The following is a 16329-nucleotide window of genomic DNA, read 5'->3' as shown; positions in this document are numbered from 1 at the left end:
GAGTTGTTATTTAAAAAATTTAGCTTGCCGTTATATATAACATTTCTTTGGCCTAGACTAACTTAAACTACATTATAATATGACATGTAAGACTACAACCTGATCGTCAAGCACGGTAAAGTAGTAAACCCAGTTATTGTTGTAATCCGTAAAGATTTATATTGCTGGAAACGTGGAAAAAATTATAAAATGATTATATGGAGAAGGAATGCGGTTGGAAGCAGGTAGGGTTAGATGAGAAAGGGTTGTCCCAACAGGGACTACTAATAGTCCCTATTACTTTTAAACCAATATAAAACGTGGCATATGGAATTGGATTGACAAGTTATGATTAGTTTTATAACCCCTAGTATGTGTAGCATAAAAAAGCTTTAACCTCTAGTAGCATAAAAAGTTATACCGAGATGTTTCGCATAGAATTAAAACGTCTAGTAGTTTTATTAGGTTAGTAAAGCCTTTCTTTTTTTGGTTAGTAAAGTTCATATAGACTGATTAACTGTTCTTTAGTTTCATTCTACAAGTTTTCGTATATTTTACCTATTCGTCTCTACCCCAATTAATAGTTTAGCTGCTACCTTTTCTTCGGCGGTTTGTTTTTTGCAAGAATTAGATTTTAGTTCCAATGTAGAATATTAGATAGTGTTAAAGTTGTGTGTATATCCAACCGGAGAATATTTTTGGAACAATAATTTCGTATAATGATGTCTAATTTGATAATGTCTAAATTTGATAGCCAGAAAAAGAGATCCAATTTTTCAAAAAACGTACTGCTTTTATGAAATATTACTTATTAACAGATTTTGCTAATGAATAAAATTCGATATATAATATATTATCATAATATAATAATTTATATATAATATGGTGGCTTTCTTCCTATTTGTCTCTATAACTCTATAGTTCTAATTGCAGTCCTAAACTTAATTACTTTCAATAACTATAACAATATCGCCTATAAAGTCGTTAAAATATGGATCAAGTATATTTAAAAATAAATTATTGATTCAAAAGAAAATATAATAAAAGAGTTGCAAAAGGTTGCTTATAATAAGAGAATTACAACCTGCAATTAAATTTTTATTCCCTGATCATTAAGAGATTTAAACAGAATTGTCTGTGGATCAAACTGATATGTTAATGATGTATGATATATAAAATTATTATAAACAAGTCGTTAGAAAATAATTAATAAGTTAGATTTGAATAGTTCAGCCAAGTTTCTTTAAAGCAATTAAACCGTAGCTCTAACTGAAGATTCCAAACATTACTTGGGAGCTCATAAACCTTATATATCAAACCAATCTATTGTTTTAACAGTAATGTTAAAAGAAAGAATTAACTAAAGTTATTTTCTTATTAATTGTTATTATTATAAATTATTAATATTTTTTTTTGATCCAATCAAAACTTTCATTTAGCATCTTTATAATTCGTCTTACCCATGCCACATTAACGCCTCAACAAACCCTTGTGTGAATCCCTCAACACTGTTATATATACTCTATAACTGATATATTAATTTTGAACAAAACAATTGCATTTATTTATGCTTATATAAATATAATTTTTATTATTTCTTATAATATAGATTTTCTTGAAACATTTATAAATTACAAATTTTATAATAAAAAAAAATTTTTTTTTAAATAAACATAATTATCACGTTTTAATACTTTTGATTAAACAGCTCAAAAAGCACTTCTACTATTTACTCAGTAGGAATTTATAATATTTTTTTTATTAAATTTTAAGATCCTTAAGTACTTTACCGAACAACCAACCATTTATGGGGCTTTACGTATTGCTTTTTTAAATTAAATGTGATTACCCGTAAATTTTATTATAAATTTATTCTTATTCACTTAACGATTACAATATCTTTTTACCTATTAGCTCTACTTAACCTAGAAGCACATCTATTATTAGCAAACATTTTTTAATGCATATATATTACAAAATATAGATACAGAATTATATAAATTATTTTTCGCAATAAAGTTTTTATTATAAAAATTAAAAATTATTAAATTTATAAATTCGTTTCATAAAAACTTTTGTAACTGCCCGCTTTATCCCGCACTTTAGTTGTTGAAGTTGAAGACGTAGCAGATTGTTGTGGTTGTTGTTGGAAGGACTTGTGTAGGGATGACGTCTGACGGGAAGAATACTGAAAATACAAAAAATATATAACAAAGTTAATGATAATTTAATAACTTTAAAATATAATTGGCATTGATATATTTGGTTAAATAATTAACAACTTAAATATTTTTAAGTATAAAGTTTAAACTGGTATAAAGTTTTAGATTATAATTTTACTGAAAGTATTGGTATATGTTTATAATTTGTTATTTTAAAATGAAGAATTAAGATCTGTTTGGAAAATCGTACACTGTTTATTTAAGTGTCGATTTGATTTTAAAGTGATATTTATTTTGAACTTTAAGTAACACTTAAGTACCCAATATCGACCACTTAAAGTTTACTTAAATGTACATTGTAAAGTTGGTCCTTAAGAGTACTAAATGTTCAATAACTTTATTTATTTACTTAAGAAGAAAAACTTTTTATACGTAAATATTGCTTTAAAACAAAGGGCCTATACGTAACATTCGGTGCCAACCAATAAAAGCTATATTAAAATATATTATGATAGTGTAAAATCATTGATTAACATGGGAGAAACCGTTCGTACTATGTCTGGTTTTTTTTTTAAATTTACGCAATTTACTCAACTGTGTTTCTAAAAAGTAAATAATAATTTTATAAACAAGGAAAGCCAATAAAAAGCAATATAATAGTATCAACAATATATTGTTTGGTTGAACCTGATCGCACAAGATGTCTTACGAAGTTTCAATCTATTAAGAGCATTATGTGACTAAGACACTCCAAGTAATCGTCAGGCTAAACAGCTGATACATCTGTTTCGCTATGATAGGGTAACCATCTCCAGTAGAACGAAACTGGAGTTTTTATGTGGAGTATTATGGCCTATGTTATCATCTTAAAAAGATGGATCTAACTACAGAGATAGCATGCTGTCTCTTCTTTGAAACCACTAGACATATTCACTGCGACTGTCTGTCTTTGAATTGGGCTAGAAGTAGACTGCTATATTTGCACTTCCCATCCTCATCGGAAGTTAGGATGTTCTTAACAGCTAATATTTTGGCTTCCATTCGAAAAGCGGAGTGTCTTCTGTTCAGTTGTTGTGGTTAGTAATACAAAGATCAATAATGGTCGCTGTGTTGCGCTCTCTGGGACTCAGTATATATATCCTGTTTATTTTCTATTCTATTATTAGTGACTTAAATTGTAAAGGATTTGATGTGGTATGTAGTTATGTTTATTCTATCAAACTCAATTACTTAGGTAACAATGGGGACATACATACGGTAGTTCTAAGAGTACTACTTAGAGCAAGTAAGTCAGTATATGATTAATTCGTTTTTTAAAATCCTAGGCTGTAGGGTAAATCAGCCTAGCAATTGTTGAGCTAACAACTCACTCAGTGGAGAATAACACAACAGTTTATTGTAAGCTATAGAGCCATATGGTATATTGATGATATGGGGCTACCTAAATATAAACAATTTAAGAGTTTACTGTAGTTATTAAATTATATATTAATATAATTACTGAACGTCGAGAAGGGCGCATATTTTGGAAGAAAACGGATCGCTATATGGTCGTGTATATGTAACATCTAAATTGTACAAGTTAAGCAGATAAATTAAACACATTTACGATAAAGTTCAGTATAGGGTTAACAGCCATATGATGATGATCCATTTCTTAAAGGAAAAATTTATATAATTTTGTAAAATAAATTTTGACTTGTAATTTATGAAAAACAACGGAGAAAAGTACTGATAATTTTTAATTTTAACATAAATATATATTGATGAATTCAATGCGGTGATAAATGATTCCTTATTTTGGGTTTTAGCAAATCTGCAGTTCGTGTGATTACTGGAAACTAACGAGACCCTTTGCTATTGCATAGGGCGGCATATATGCTTCGTTTTAAATTAAGAGAATACAAAGCAAACCCTTTAAATTAAATTCTGTTGATTTGAGTGTAGTTTTATTATACTTTTTTCTGTATTTAATTACCCAAAATTTATGCATATAAAAACTAGGTTAGCTAGGTGTGAAGTCTCGGCTCTTTTTTTTCGTTAATGTTATGGTTATGTCGAGATCTCAAAAATATAATTCTTGCTTATCTATATTGCAAAAACTGGTTAGTAGCTTGGTTCCCTCTAGCATTTTTAAGAGCATCATAATAAACAATAGATATCTCCGACTGAATGTGTTTATGTTAGATTCAACGCCTGCGTTTTCAATCTAACGTAACCTATTACGCCTGCCCTTTTATTTTTATATTTCATTATAAATGAACATATTTACATTTAATATAAAAATATAATACATATATTTTATTAAAATATTTTTTTTTATTATTATATTTTTTATAGTTTTATTATTTATATTATTTATTTATTATAATATTAAATTATATTATTTTTAAATTAAAATGATAATATAAATATTTCAATAATTAGAATTTTAATTATGTATGAATAATATTTTTTTTATTATTATTATGTAGAAGCTGTTTTGAGCCAGTGCACTTAAACACTTTTACTCTTTCTTAACTCGAGGTATTTTCAAAACCCCTCTTTACACCTTGACTAGATTATTGTTTATCACTTCACTTTTTTACTCTTTCTTAACTCGAGGTATTTTCAAAACCTCTCTTTACACCTTGACTAGATTATTGTTTATCACTTCATCAGACTAAGCAATAATTGACCGCAGATCTGCATACCTCCCCGAGGAGCCTGTAACCATTTTGAGATTTAATAACACGGTATTGGTAAGTCTGTCAGTTTTCGCAAAAATTTTTCAGTGCTCTATCCTTTATGTATTTTTTGATGGGATTAATCTTGATGTTTCTGAGGATGTCATTAGTCCTAATGTACCATGGAACTTTGAAAAGTCTTCTCAGAGCCTGGCTTTGTGCAATTTCTACCTGGCGAATAGTAGTGTTTGAAGCTTTGCTAAACGCTACACAACCGTATAGAAGTGACGGACGAATTATTTATTTATTATTTATTTATTATTTATTTATTTTTTTTTATTATATTTGTTTTAGTTTTATTATTTATATTATTTATTTTTTATAATATTCTATATTATAATTATTTTGTTTTAATAATATTTTATTAATATTAAAATTATTGATTAATATTAATGTTATATAATATTTAAATAATATTATTATTTTTAAATTAAAATGAAAACATAAATATTTCAATAATTACAATTTTAATTAATTTAACTATATATGTATAATATTTTCTTTATTTTGTTGATATTTATTAAAGTTTCATTTAAACAAAGTTAACTAATTTCTGTTATTTGTAGATTTTTTTTAAAATAATAAATAAAAAAATTGCAGAAATTGCAATATTTCATGAAATTAAATTGAATTAAAAAAAGTTGTTTAAAAAAAGAAAATAAATAAATAAAAAAACAATCAATTTAATCAAATAATTGAAAAAGAAACCAGCAAACACACCTTTTTGGAAATTTTAAACTTGAACAAGTGTTTTCACAAGAAAATTTCGCGATAATGTCAAATTACATAAAAAAGTGAAGCAATATGTTTATTAAAAAAATATACATATATACATATACAATGTACTCGTATAATAAGTATATAGTATCGTATTTGTTAAAAACATTTCGATATAAACTTGTATCTTTTCATATATGTTTGCAATGTTTGTGTAGATACTCTTGCACATCTCAATGCACACTTTAATAGGAATTATAAAATAAAAACCTGATACGGCTCGAAATAAAAAGTGAAGCCTTTAATACCGTTTTACAACCCTTGTCTGGCTTAGTACCCGCAAAAAAAACCCATATCAGCATATAAACTCACTCGCACATACATTATAAATATAGAACTCTTAAATTTATTTGTGGACTTTTAACCCGTAATTACAGACCTTTTGATTTATTTCTGTACGCTGATAAATATGCACAGTGAACTGATACTAATACTCGTATTCGTACTCGCTCAGATTACACGTTGAAGATACTAAAGTACGTGCAAGCGAATGTGATCCGCTTAATTCAGGTAAAAATGAATAAGCCTTTTCTTATACTTCTTCTTACGAAAGTATTAAATCACATTTAGTCATTATATTTATTTATTTATATACTATATATTCATTATCATCATGCTAATGTCTTAATAAAACGAGTTATGACCACTGACTGCAACTGGAGCGGGACAATACTCGTATAACAATTTCACATATAAGGTTTCTAGCTAAATCTAGCTAGTGTAATAAAATTATTAACACCCCAAGATCGTTTTACTATAAGGATCTAACAATATATTAAATTACTTATAGATAAATGAAAAATGAGAACAAATTGGTTTATAGTATTATTTTACTAGGTATTGCAAAATGAATATACAGCCTAGTCATGAGTTACGTTATACCAATCTAATCTACTACTTAATATTGATCAAGATTTATTATCATTAAAAAGTGTGACTTCTTAAAACTTCCCCATAATTATTTTCTTTTTTTTTTAATTAAATTTCATTTGAAGTATAAATAAACTTATGTGGTTTTATTATAAATAACTTTAATTTAATTTGCTTAGTTTAATTAGTGTAGGATTCTTGGAAGTCTTTAGTAGTATTTACTGAGACGTTATATTTCCATATATTATTGTCAGATCTATACAGCAAAAAAAAAAATAAATACATACTATGATTTATATACATAATTACAAAATAGAAAATAAATATAGTGGATATTATATAAAACGCGACAAGAAATAGATCAGTTACTATATATATCCAGTTACTATATATATATAAAATGAATATTGGTTCAAAGAAAAGTAATTAATTCCCTACTCCGGTAATAACCTTTAACTGCTTCTGTTGTAAATCGACTTGATGTCACGACAGTATCTTGAAATTTAAAGAAAATTTTTTATTATTTGACTGATATTAAGATAAGAAGTTGATTGCAATGAACCATGAAGTCGTGGTAAGCTAAGCACTTAACATACAGGGATATAGTGATAGAAATATTGTAATACCATAACGGGCTATGATTTGTGCTTAAGTGAACTTTGGTGCACAAGACTGTCACTTCAACTTAAACTGTAGCTCAATATGTATATATTATGTTAAAAATAGACACAAGCTCTTATACTATTACATATACAGTCATACTGCCATAACTTGAAATGTTATAACTCGAATATTCTACAACTCGAACTAAATAAATTGCAACAGGGTTTTTCTTTAGCTCGAAGTCTTCATAAATCGAACCTTTTCTTTGCAAAATGGTACTTCGAGTTATGGAAGTTTGACTGTAAATCATTTCTTGAACTAACGAATAATCTTCCAAATATGGTATATCACACTTTGAAATAAAATACCTTCATACGAGTATTCTACAATAGAAGTATTTTTATTTATCTACATCTGTCAATTGCAACAGTTCATTTCCTTTTCAGTCTATACTTTTCTTGAAAATCACTGTTGATTTTATATAACATGAGATTATTCTTCTTTTTTGAGGTAGATGAATAATTACTGCCTGGAAATAATATTAACAAGCATAGACCTTCGGATTTTTAAAGAGATTCGGATTTCTCTGATATCAGTAAAAGACATATTATAGTATTAAAAGATTAGCTTTGTAAAACGTTTGCGTTAGAAGTGTGAAGTTCTAGGTATCTGTCATATGTGTTTTGTTAAGAAGTGTAGGTATGTCGGTTAATATATAATATTGGTTCGTTACCTATGATTTAAATTTTATTATGGATATAAATTCTTTTCAGTAAAAGTTCGAGTTTTCTACTGTGAATTAAAAAACTGAACAATTCTAGGGAGTGCAAAAGTATTATTATACTTCCTTGAAGATAATAACTAATAAACTGAAGTAGTTTGTTTATAGGCTTAAATGCAGTCACTTATAGATTAGACTGCAATTTAAATCTCGATTTAACGTCTGAAATATACATAATAATAGGAAAACCACGGTACTTCCCTTTTGAACAATCTTCAAAGATTACTAAATTCGTTCGATATCACCTATATGTTTGAAATTTTTTCTTATGAAGCGGATGCGACATCTAGAATAATAAAAATTCAATGTTTATGTTTTATTATATATATAAAAAATAATCGTATACATTACTTTCAAACCAATTTAATCAACGATTGTTAATATTTTTAATCTAATTCACAGTGTTTAGTCAAAGACTATTATCGTTTGAAGCAGTTTTTGGTCAAATAATGTTAATTTAGTATTTTACCATACATTGCAGGAAATTGAACGATGTTTGGATTGCAAGTATTTATATTCTAACCGTAATACCATGTTTCCACTAGTTTTATTAAGGCAGTTTTGCTCATTAAGGCCGCTTATGAGAATAATTTACCATACAAAGAGCTTTTATATAAATGAGCTCATTATAAATAAATCAACTCATTTAAAGCGAGAAGTATCGTATTTTTTCTAAAACTTTTACAGAACTTTCTGACACATAAAAACTATTTCACCTACATAAATCAATCAATCAGCCATGCCAATAGAAATGACCAAATCTTAATTACATTAACATAAGTAATTTTAGTTGCAGTGAAAACTTGATATGACATTGGAAGAAGAAGAGTGTTTAGTCAAAATCTTTAAAGTTTGTTTTCTCCTCTACAAATAGAAAAAAAACCTATAAATTTCAGTTTTTAATAATATTTACACAAGCATTAAAAATGTTTATAGTTCACTTTGCATATAAAAAATACTCGTAAACTACACATTTGAAATGTGTTTTCTCAATGGATGTTAATATTTATATTGTCCTATATCTATAGACAGAGAGCTGTAAATTTTACTATTGAACAGTATTTACCATAGTCAGTATTTCTAATGTTTTTATTTTACTGTATTTATAAAAAATAAACGTAAACTTCACTTTTGTAAAATGTTTGGTTAAATATAGTTTATTTCATGGATCTTTTTGCAAGCAACAGGTCCCGCACGAGAAAGTTGGATATATCAGGCTGCATTTAGAGCACACATTCTTTTACTGTAATAGGTGGCTCATATTTAGAGAAGAGATAATAGTTTTTCTTATAGTCTTCTTATACTGTTATGTTCTTAATAGTTTTTTAATAGTCGGATTTGACCAACAAATCCCGAAAATATAGTGAAAAAGATTAAAGCAAACCCAGAGAGCTGACAAATGATAGAGTCATATGGGAGTCAAGTCCTCAGAGCGAGGGTATAAAATAGCGCACACAACAAAGAATGCGTTAAATATGTGGAGATTTAAACTTAGATCGAAAATCAATAGAGTACGACTTGAAACGCCAATATAAAAGAGACCCGCCCCGATGTAATGCGATAGCGCTTCAGGAGAGAATAACTTTTCTCGAAGAGGGGGCTATTCTAGTTCGTATACATATATCATATATGGGGAGTCGTGGAAACCATACCGCCAATCATCGGTTTGGTGGTGCATAAATTATTCCACCACCTTTCGGTAATAACCGAACCGAAAAGAACCCATATTTTTGTCGGAGTGAAAACCAGAACGGAACCGATATATTTTTTTTTGCTTTGAACCTGAATGGAAAAAATTCCGTTTCGATGCCCAGTTTATAACTCTATTAATTTGCTTTTTGTGTTCGTTTTCCTTCGGTAAAACTGTTTAATAACAATTCATTATTTTAGTTTCTAAGGCTTATTAAATTTAAATTATCGTCAACTACATATGAACTATGATTATTAAAGTAAAATTAAAAAAAAAAAATGAAAAGATAATTTTGAAGGTCTCACGATTTGACACTAAAACACGACTAAAACTAATAAAATTAAACGATAATTTTTTTATTTTATTTGTGATTTTACCTCATTTTCGGTAATGTTTAACAAAGAAGCTCATTTATTTTGTATTTTTATCAATTTATAGATTTGATAGAAATATCGGAAAATAAAATCTTAACTTGCAGAGATTTTGAAGTTTTTTATGAGTATTGTTTTTATAAACTTTGTTCTAAATGATAAGACCCATACAACGGTGTCGGTATCGGTATCTGTGACAACGACTACGACTACGGTTACGACTAAAATGTGGGGGGCAGCAACATTATTATAAAACACGGTTATCAGTTTTATACAAATTATAATGTTTAACTTTTTTATCAATTAAAAAAAAAAGTCTGACAAAGAAAAAAAAACTCACACAGACCTTGTTCGAATTAATAATTCCTAGAATCAAATCTAATACCAAAATTATAATATTTTTATTTTTTTATGCATTGTGTCGAACGCAAGTCTACATAGGTTTCTGGGTGTGTTAGTGACTTGTTGCATATAAATTCTAACTTAAATATAACTTAAACAGCTAATCTGATTTTAATCAGTTGATCGTAATTAATTGGGTTTTACTTTGTTTCTGATTAAAATTGACGTTAGTCTCTTAAGCACAATGTATTTATTTATTTTATATATTTTTTTAATATCGCAAACTAGTAGAGTTTAATGAGTCTTTTCTTTGTTCGCTTTTATATTTAAATTTTTTAGTTCATTTATCATCAATTACCCAAAATTAAGTACGTCACAGTGGCTTATCGATATATCGGACTTCCGTTTTACATTTCCTTTTTACAATAAATTTACTCATAAAATCTTTTTTACAAAAATATTTTTATTATAAATAAATTTAAAAAATCTTTAATGTATATATTTATGTGGTTTATACTACTTATCAAATTAATTATATTTAGTAAGTCGTGAGTCTCAATTGAGATACCCAAATGGGGAAGGAAAAGGGTAATTTCATAAAACTAGTCAAAGCCAGATTAAAACAATTAAATCTTCATTTAAAAAAAAACATACATATATGAAAATATACATACCATGTAACAAAAAAAACATACATCGAATGATATATGTATATGAAGCTCTTATAATAAACTTTCTGATAAAATATAATAATAAATTTTTATAAGATTTATGTATATAAATTTGAATGATATTGATAAAAAAAATATTGGTTTATATATATGTATATATCTCTATATATTATATAAATTAACAATTAATTAAAAAAAATATCAGATAAACGTGAAATTGATTTTGTGTTATCGTCTTAGAAAATCGAAAACCTGAAATTTGTTTTACCAACGTCATACCTATCTACTAATTAAACCAACCGGCTGCCAAAACACAGAAACCGTAAAAAAGCTATTCTAATAATAAAATAAGGTACTTGGATTCACCGCAGACAGATGCAATCATATTTTTCCTATGCGATATAAGTTTGATTCCAAAATATTAAAATATCATCAAAACATGTACTGTAGTTTAATATCGGCAGTGGTCATATTTATTTACCTCTGAAAGTATAAAACTTTCACAGCAAAGTAACAGAACTTCAGAAAAATGTGGGAACATAAAAGTCAAGTACGGCTTCGGGCCAGTTGGTTGAACAAGCGCTGACTCTGAGCTTCAAATTTGGCAGGACACGAGTTCAATTCCTGGTACTTGCAGTCTCAAAAAATTATTTATGAATAATTAAATACAAGAATTATTTCTAAGACCACTAATGATGGGTATTTCAAAAATTCAATTAATTAGAATAATATAAAATGATTTTTTGTTGTTGTAATTCACTAATGTTCGAAAAAGTTCATTAGAAAGATTAATAATTAAAACTAGCCCTACTATTTTGCTTTTTGACTGACGCTATTTTTAGGGTTGCGACCATACGCCAACGATACTTTATAGAGATGAGCATTTGATCACTTAATCAATCCATTATCTTCCTAATGTTTTAATATCTTTCTAACATATGATCGATGTTGTTATTGATCCTTGATACTCTACACTAAACATACAAAAGACTGTTGTTGTTATTATTATTCTCCACTTTGTAGAAAAGCTAATTAGGTCCGCGACAGGAGTAGCGAACAATATATGGATATTTGTGTTAACAAATGGCTTCGCAAAATAATACTGCTCCTTCCAATAACTATTGAACGACATAATAGAATTGTGAATGTGAATGGCACTAAAACCAGTTCTGTCTTCTTTTAATAAATCTCAACAACAGTCCGAGGCTCAAAGTTCCCAAATCAAAATTCCCACATCATTCTGTGAAGAAATAATGACGCGCTACATGACCCGCTTACCAAAGTCTGTCGAACTCAAATCTTAGTAACTACATTGAATAGTTATTGGTTAAAGCATCTCCGAAGTTGCTATTGCGTAAATATGGGCCAACAATGCTCTATAGTACTTTTCTTTAGATTGCGGTTGAAAGGTTAGAATGCGTTTTGCTAAACACAAGTTTTGGATTCTAATGTGAAAACTGATAGCAATATTGTATTATACAGCAGTATCTAGGAATGCTTATGGTAAGGTTTCTAAATTTATAGAGCCTTGATTGACTTTAATAGGTTTTGTTGGATTTAAACAGCTGCTAGCGTATTTCTTTATTTACAATTAGTCCAAAATAAATAAAAGATTTCAACACTTAGAACTCGTATCCCAATACTTCAAGTGTTTTACCAACTGTAAATATAAGAGTGTAGAGTATAGTCTACCACCTATATACTGAAGACATATCTTCGGCACATATACTATTTTATTAATTTGGAGTCTCGAGTCTTCAAAATCTAAAAAATTCTCCAAATAATTATTGAAATTTAAAGTCTATGTAATAAACTACATGACAAATGACGTTAAATATTGACGTAGAAGCTGTCAATGGTGCTACTGTTATAATTAAAAATTTTTTTTTAATACTTCAACTTGTAGAAATAGAAACTGCGAGGTTTTTTCGGGCAGGATGATATAGTATTACAAAAAGAGCTGATCTATATCGCAGAACAACTTGGCCTCGGTCAAATGTTTCTTTCCCTATCAACGTTTATAAGTAAGTGGAACCAAGCCGCATGTATAAATAACGGGGAAACTATCCCATCTATAATTGTTATGAATTATCATTATATTATTTACACCATATAAAGGGATTTTTATATAGAAATAATAGAGTATCTGTATTAGCAATAATAATTACATTTCAAAAAAAAAAAGCTTTATGAAATCTACAATTTTATTTATACTTTATTTTAAAAAAAATTCACACTGTTATACATTTAAAAAAATTAATTATTTTTCTTTATAATGGAATTAATTTTCATTCGTAAAATTTTATTTATAGAACACTTATGAATCGCTATTATTAACAACAAAAAAAAAAAAGAAAAAAATATAAAAATAAAAAGTAGTTCTCTTGAAATAAATTAGAGATAAGTTTTTCTGATAAGAATATTTAATGAAATTATTTGAGACAACTTTTTACCATTAAAAAAAAAAAAACGAGACAATGCATTTGCAAATCATCACAACTTAAACGAATCGATTCTTCACGGAATGACTGTTTTTACACGTAACGCTATAATTCCAAAGAAATTTTATATAACAAAGTAACTCTAATTTCCGACATTTATTTACATTGGGTTTATATAAGATACATAACTGTCGGTAGTACTCGTAATGCAATGAAGGTGAAAAGTGTAAGAGAAACACCAGAAATAATTGGAAATTTGTATAGAAAAATATTTAGATAATACAATTTATATGGAAAGTTTTAAAGCCTGAGAACTAGTAGATCTAAATTTAGTTCTTAAGAATTTGTTATTATGAAGAATAATGAAAATAGAAAAATATGGACGAATGACAGGTGTGGGCATAGTAGATTTGGAATTTATATTCACCAATCAAATGTGAATAAAATTTTCCAGAACATTCTAATTATAAAATATGATTGAAAATACTATATGTGGCGGAAGGATATCTGTCGGTCAGCCCTACTGTCAGTCAACCAACCAACACAAAAAAAAATTTATATCATTAACTAAACTAATTAGACTAGAAATTGAATATATCCTTCTTATAACGTCATAAATTTTTATGTTTCAATGCAATACAATATTAAACAATCCTTTACAAAGCCAGCCCACTCACTTCAGTAGCATATACCTACAGGTAGTTATTGAGAACGCAGGGCTTTTGAAAAGTAATTCAAAGTTCAAGTGAAAAAATTTATTTAGAAACATCCATATTATTTTGTGTAAAATTATTCAAAATTTTTTAGTAAGGATTTCAACCATAAACCCTCTCCTGTCAACACTTATGCTTCACTTCACTCTCAAATGTTGTTGACAAATTAATATTAAGAAAAATAAATTAACACCAATAACAAGAGCATAAAAAGAAATATCCAAAGTGTCAGCTAATAGCACTCATGTTTGCATATATGTTACAAACATGCATATATGTGGAGACTGTTAGAGATTCATCTTTAAAATTAACCTTACTTATCAATTTACACTCAGTAAAAAATTTAATTTTAATTTCATTTAATTTTAATATTTATATTAGAAAAAAAAAAATAAGCTATAGCGTAACATTATCATAACTTCTTTGTATTAAGTTCTCATATAAGGATCTATACACTAGAAAGAATAATAATACAGCGCACACAATAAATAATTCCTCTACGAAAATAATAGTATTGAAATTAACAATTAAAAATAACTACAATTATTTAATTCAATTCTACGATAGCTTATCTATAACTTCGTTCTCATATAACACAGCAAGTAAATTTGTTAAATTAACAAAAGCAAATTAGCAAATTAACAAAACTCCAAATTAACAAAAGTAAGAACAATACTAGTCAGTATAGTTTGGAGTCAGCTGGTTTATTAACACTGAATCTGAGTTTCAAATTTGGCAGGGTACGAGTTCAACTCATGGTTCTTGCATACTAAAAAAACTATTGGCAATTATATTATATTAATATTATTTTTATATAATTAATATAATATATAACATATTTCTAAAAGACCTTTTGTCTTTGATATGATCCGCCAAAAATTCAGTTAATTAAAAATAGTAAAATTTTGTTGTTTTCTTTCACGACTATTTAAAAATCTTTTTATTAAAAATTAATTAATATTAATATTAATAATATTATAAATATTATAAAATTAATAATATAAATATTATAAAATTAATAATATTAATATTAATTAATTAATATTAATAATTGAAAATTTATTTAATAATAATTTTTTATAAATGCAAAAATATTATTAATTATAAGATTGTAAACATTTTCTTGACAATACTATTTTTTATACACTGCAAAACTATAATTAATAGTTTATAAACGATTGTCAAGCACATTTCGCAAGTATTGAACCTACATATCTCCGGGTGAGCTGTGATTTCATAAAAACTATAAACAATAACTTTTGCGTTCATTGCATGACTAAGCAACATAATTTTTTCTTAATATTTTTTTTTTGTTTTTTTTGCATATTAATTAAGCTTCACATAATAAATTACAATAATCAAATATGATTTTGTTATTTAATTTTTTTGTTTTTGTTTTTTTTTTTATTAAATAAAATACACACCTTATCCTGTTCCTTGTTGTATGCTGCAGTTGCATTGTTGCTGCGATTGTTACTTTCATCGTTGGACTTTTGTGCGGCTGAATCGAATAATTTAGCATCGACGACAGCGTCGCGTTTTTTATTTTTTGACTTAAAGCGTCCCGACCGTGAAATTGTGAAATTACGCCATTGATGACTATATTCACAGCGTTTCTCCTCCTCATTAAGGATGCTGTCCAAATAGTTGATGGGTTCATGTGCGGTCATAGTGTTGCTCATTGTTAATTCAACGATTTAAATTTTTTTTTTTATATTTTTTTATGCTCTATTTTTGTATTTGATTTTTATATATTTTTTTCTTTGTTAATTTATTTAATTAAGTTTTCTTTATATTTAAATATTTTTGTTTGCTTTCGTTTTAATTAATTTAAAATAATTAAATTAATTTTAATTGTTTTTTCTTGTTGCCCTTCACTTTTTAAATTTTAACGGTTTGTGTACGATTTAGAAAATAAATAAATAAAAAAATATATTTACGAAAATACGAATTTCCTCGCATTTACTTTACGTTTACTGATTATTCATGTGGGTGCGTTGCAAATTGATTTACTCTGTTTGTTGGCGCTGTTAAAGCTTTCCTGCTGCATTAACCGATGAAGACAAAAACTACGACTGCTGCTTGCGAGTGCAGTGCGCATTCGTTTAGGCTTTCTTTCTTTCTGTCTGACTGTCTTTCGTACATTTGGTAAACACCATTAATGACGCTGACGACAACGACACCAACAACATCAACAACGACG

General features: G+C 27.2%; 1 protein-coding gene across 1 annotated transcript; it reads right to left on the bottom strand.

Moving 5' to 3' along the window:
• Positions 1-1636: 1636 nt before the first annotated feature.
• LOC119683486 lies at positions 1637-15891 on the bottom strand. The gene is made up of 2 exons (XM_038097170.1): positions 15551-15891; positions 1637-2167 (listed from the first exon to the last, which is right to left on the bottom strand). Exons 1-2 carry the CDS (start codon positions 15806-15808, stop codon positions 2030-2032), a joined length of 396 nt encoding a protein of 131 aa, XP_037953098.1. The 5' UTR covers positions 15809-15891; the 3' UTR covers positions 1637-2029.
• Positions 15892-16329: the final 438 nt, after the last annotated feature.

This window comes from Teleopsis dalmanni, chromosome 2 (genome assembly GCF_002237135.1).
Source record: "Teleopsis dalmanni isolate 2A chromosome 2, ASM223713v2, whole genome shotgun sequence".
Taxonomy (NCBI): Eukaryota; Metazoa; Arthropoda; class Insecta; order Diptera; family Diopsidae; genus Teleopsis; species Teleopsis dalmanni.
This window is presented reverse-complemented; position numbering and strand designations above follow the sequence as displayed.

Excerpts from the sequence above, each read along its gene's own strand:
- LOC119683486 (XM_038097170.1), bottom strand. The coding sequence starts at position 15,808 with ATGAGCAACACTATGACCGCACATGAACCCATCAACTATTTGGACAGC. Across the intron at positions 2,168-15,550 it reads ACAACAAGGAACAGGATAAG|TATTCTTCCCGTCAGACGTC; the intron begins GTGTGTATTTTA and ends TTGTATTTTCAG.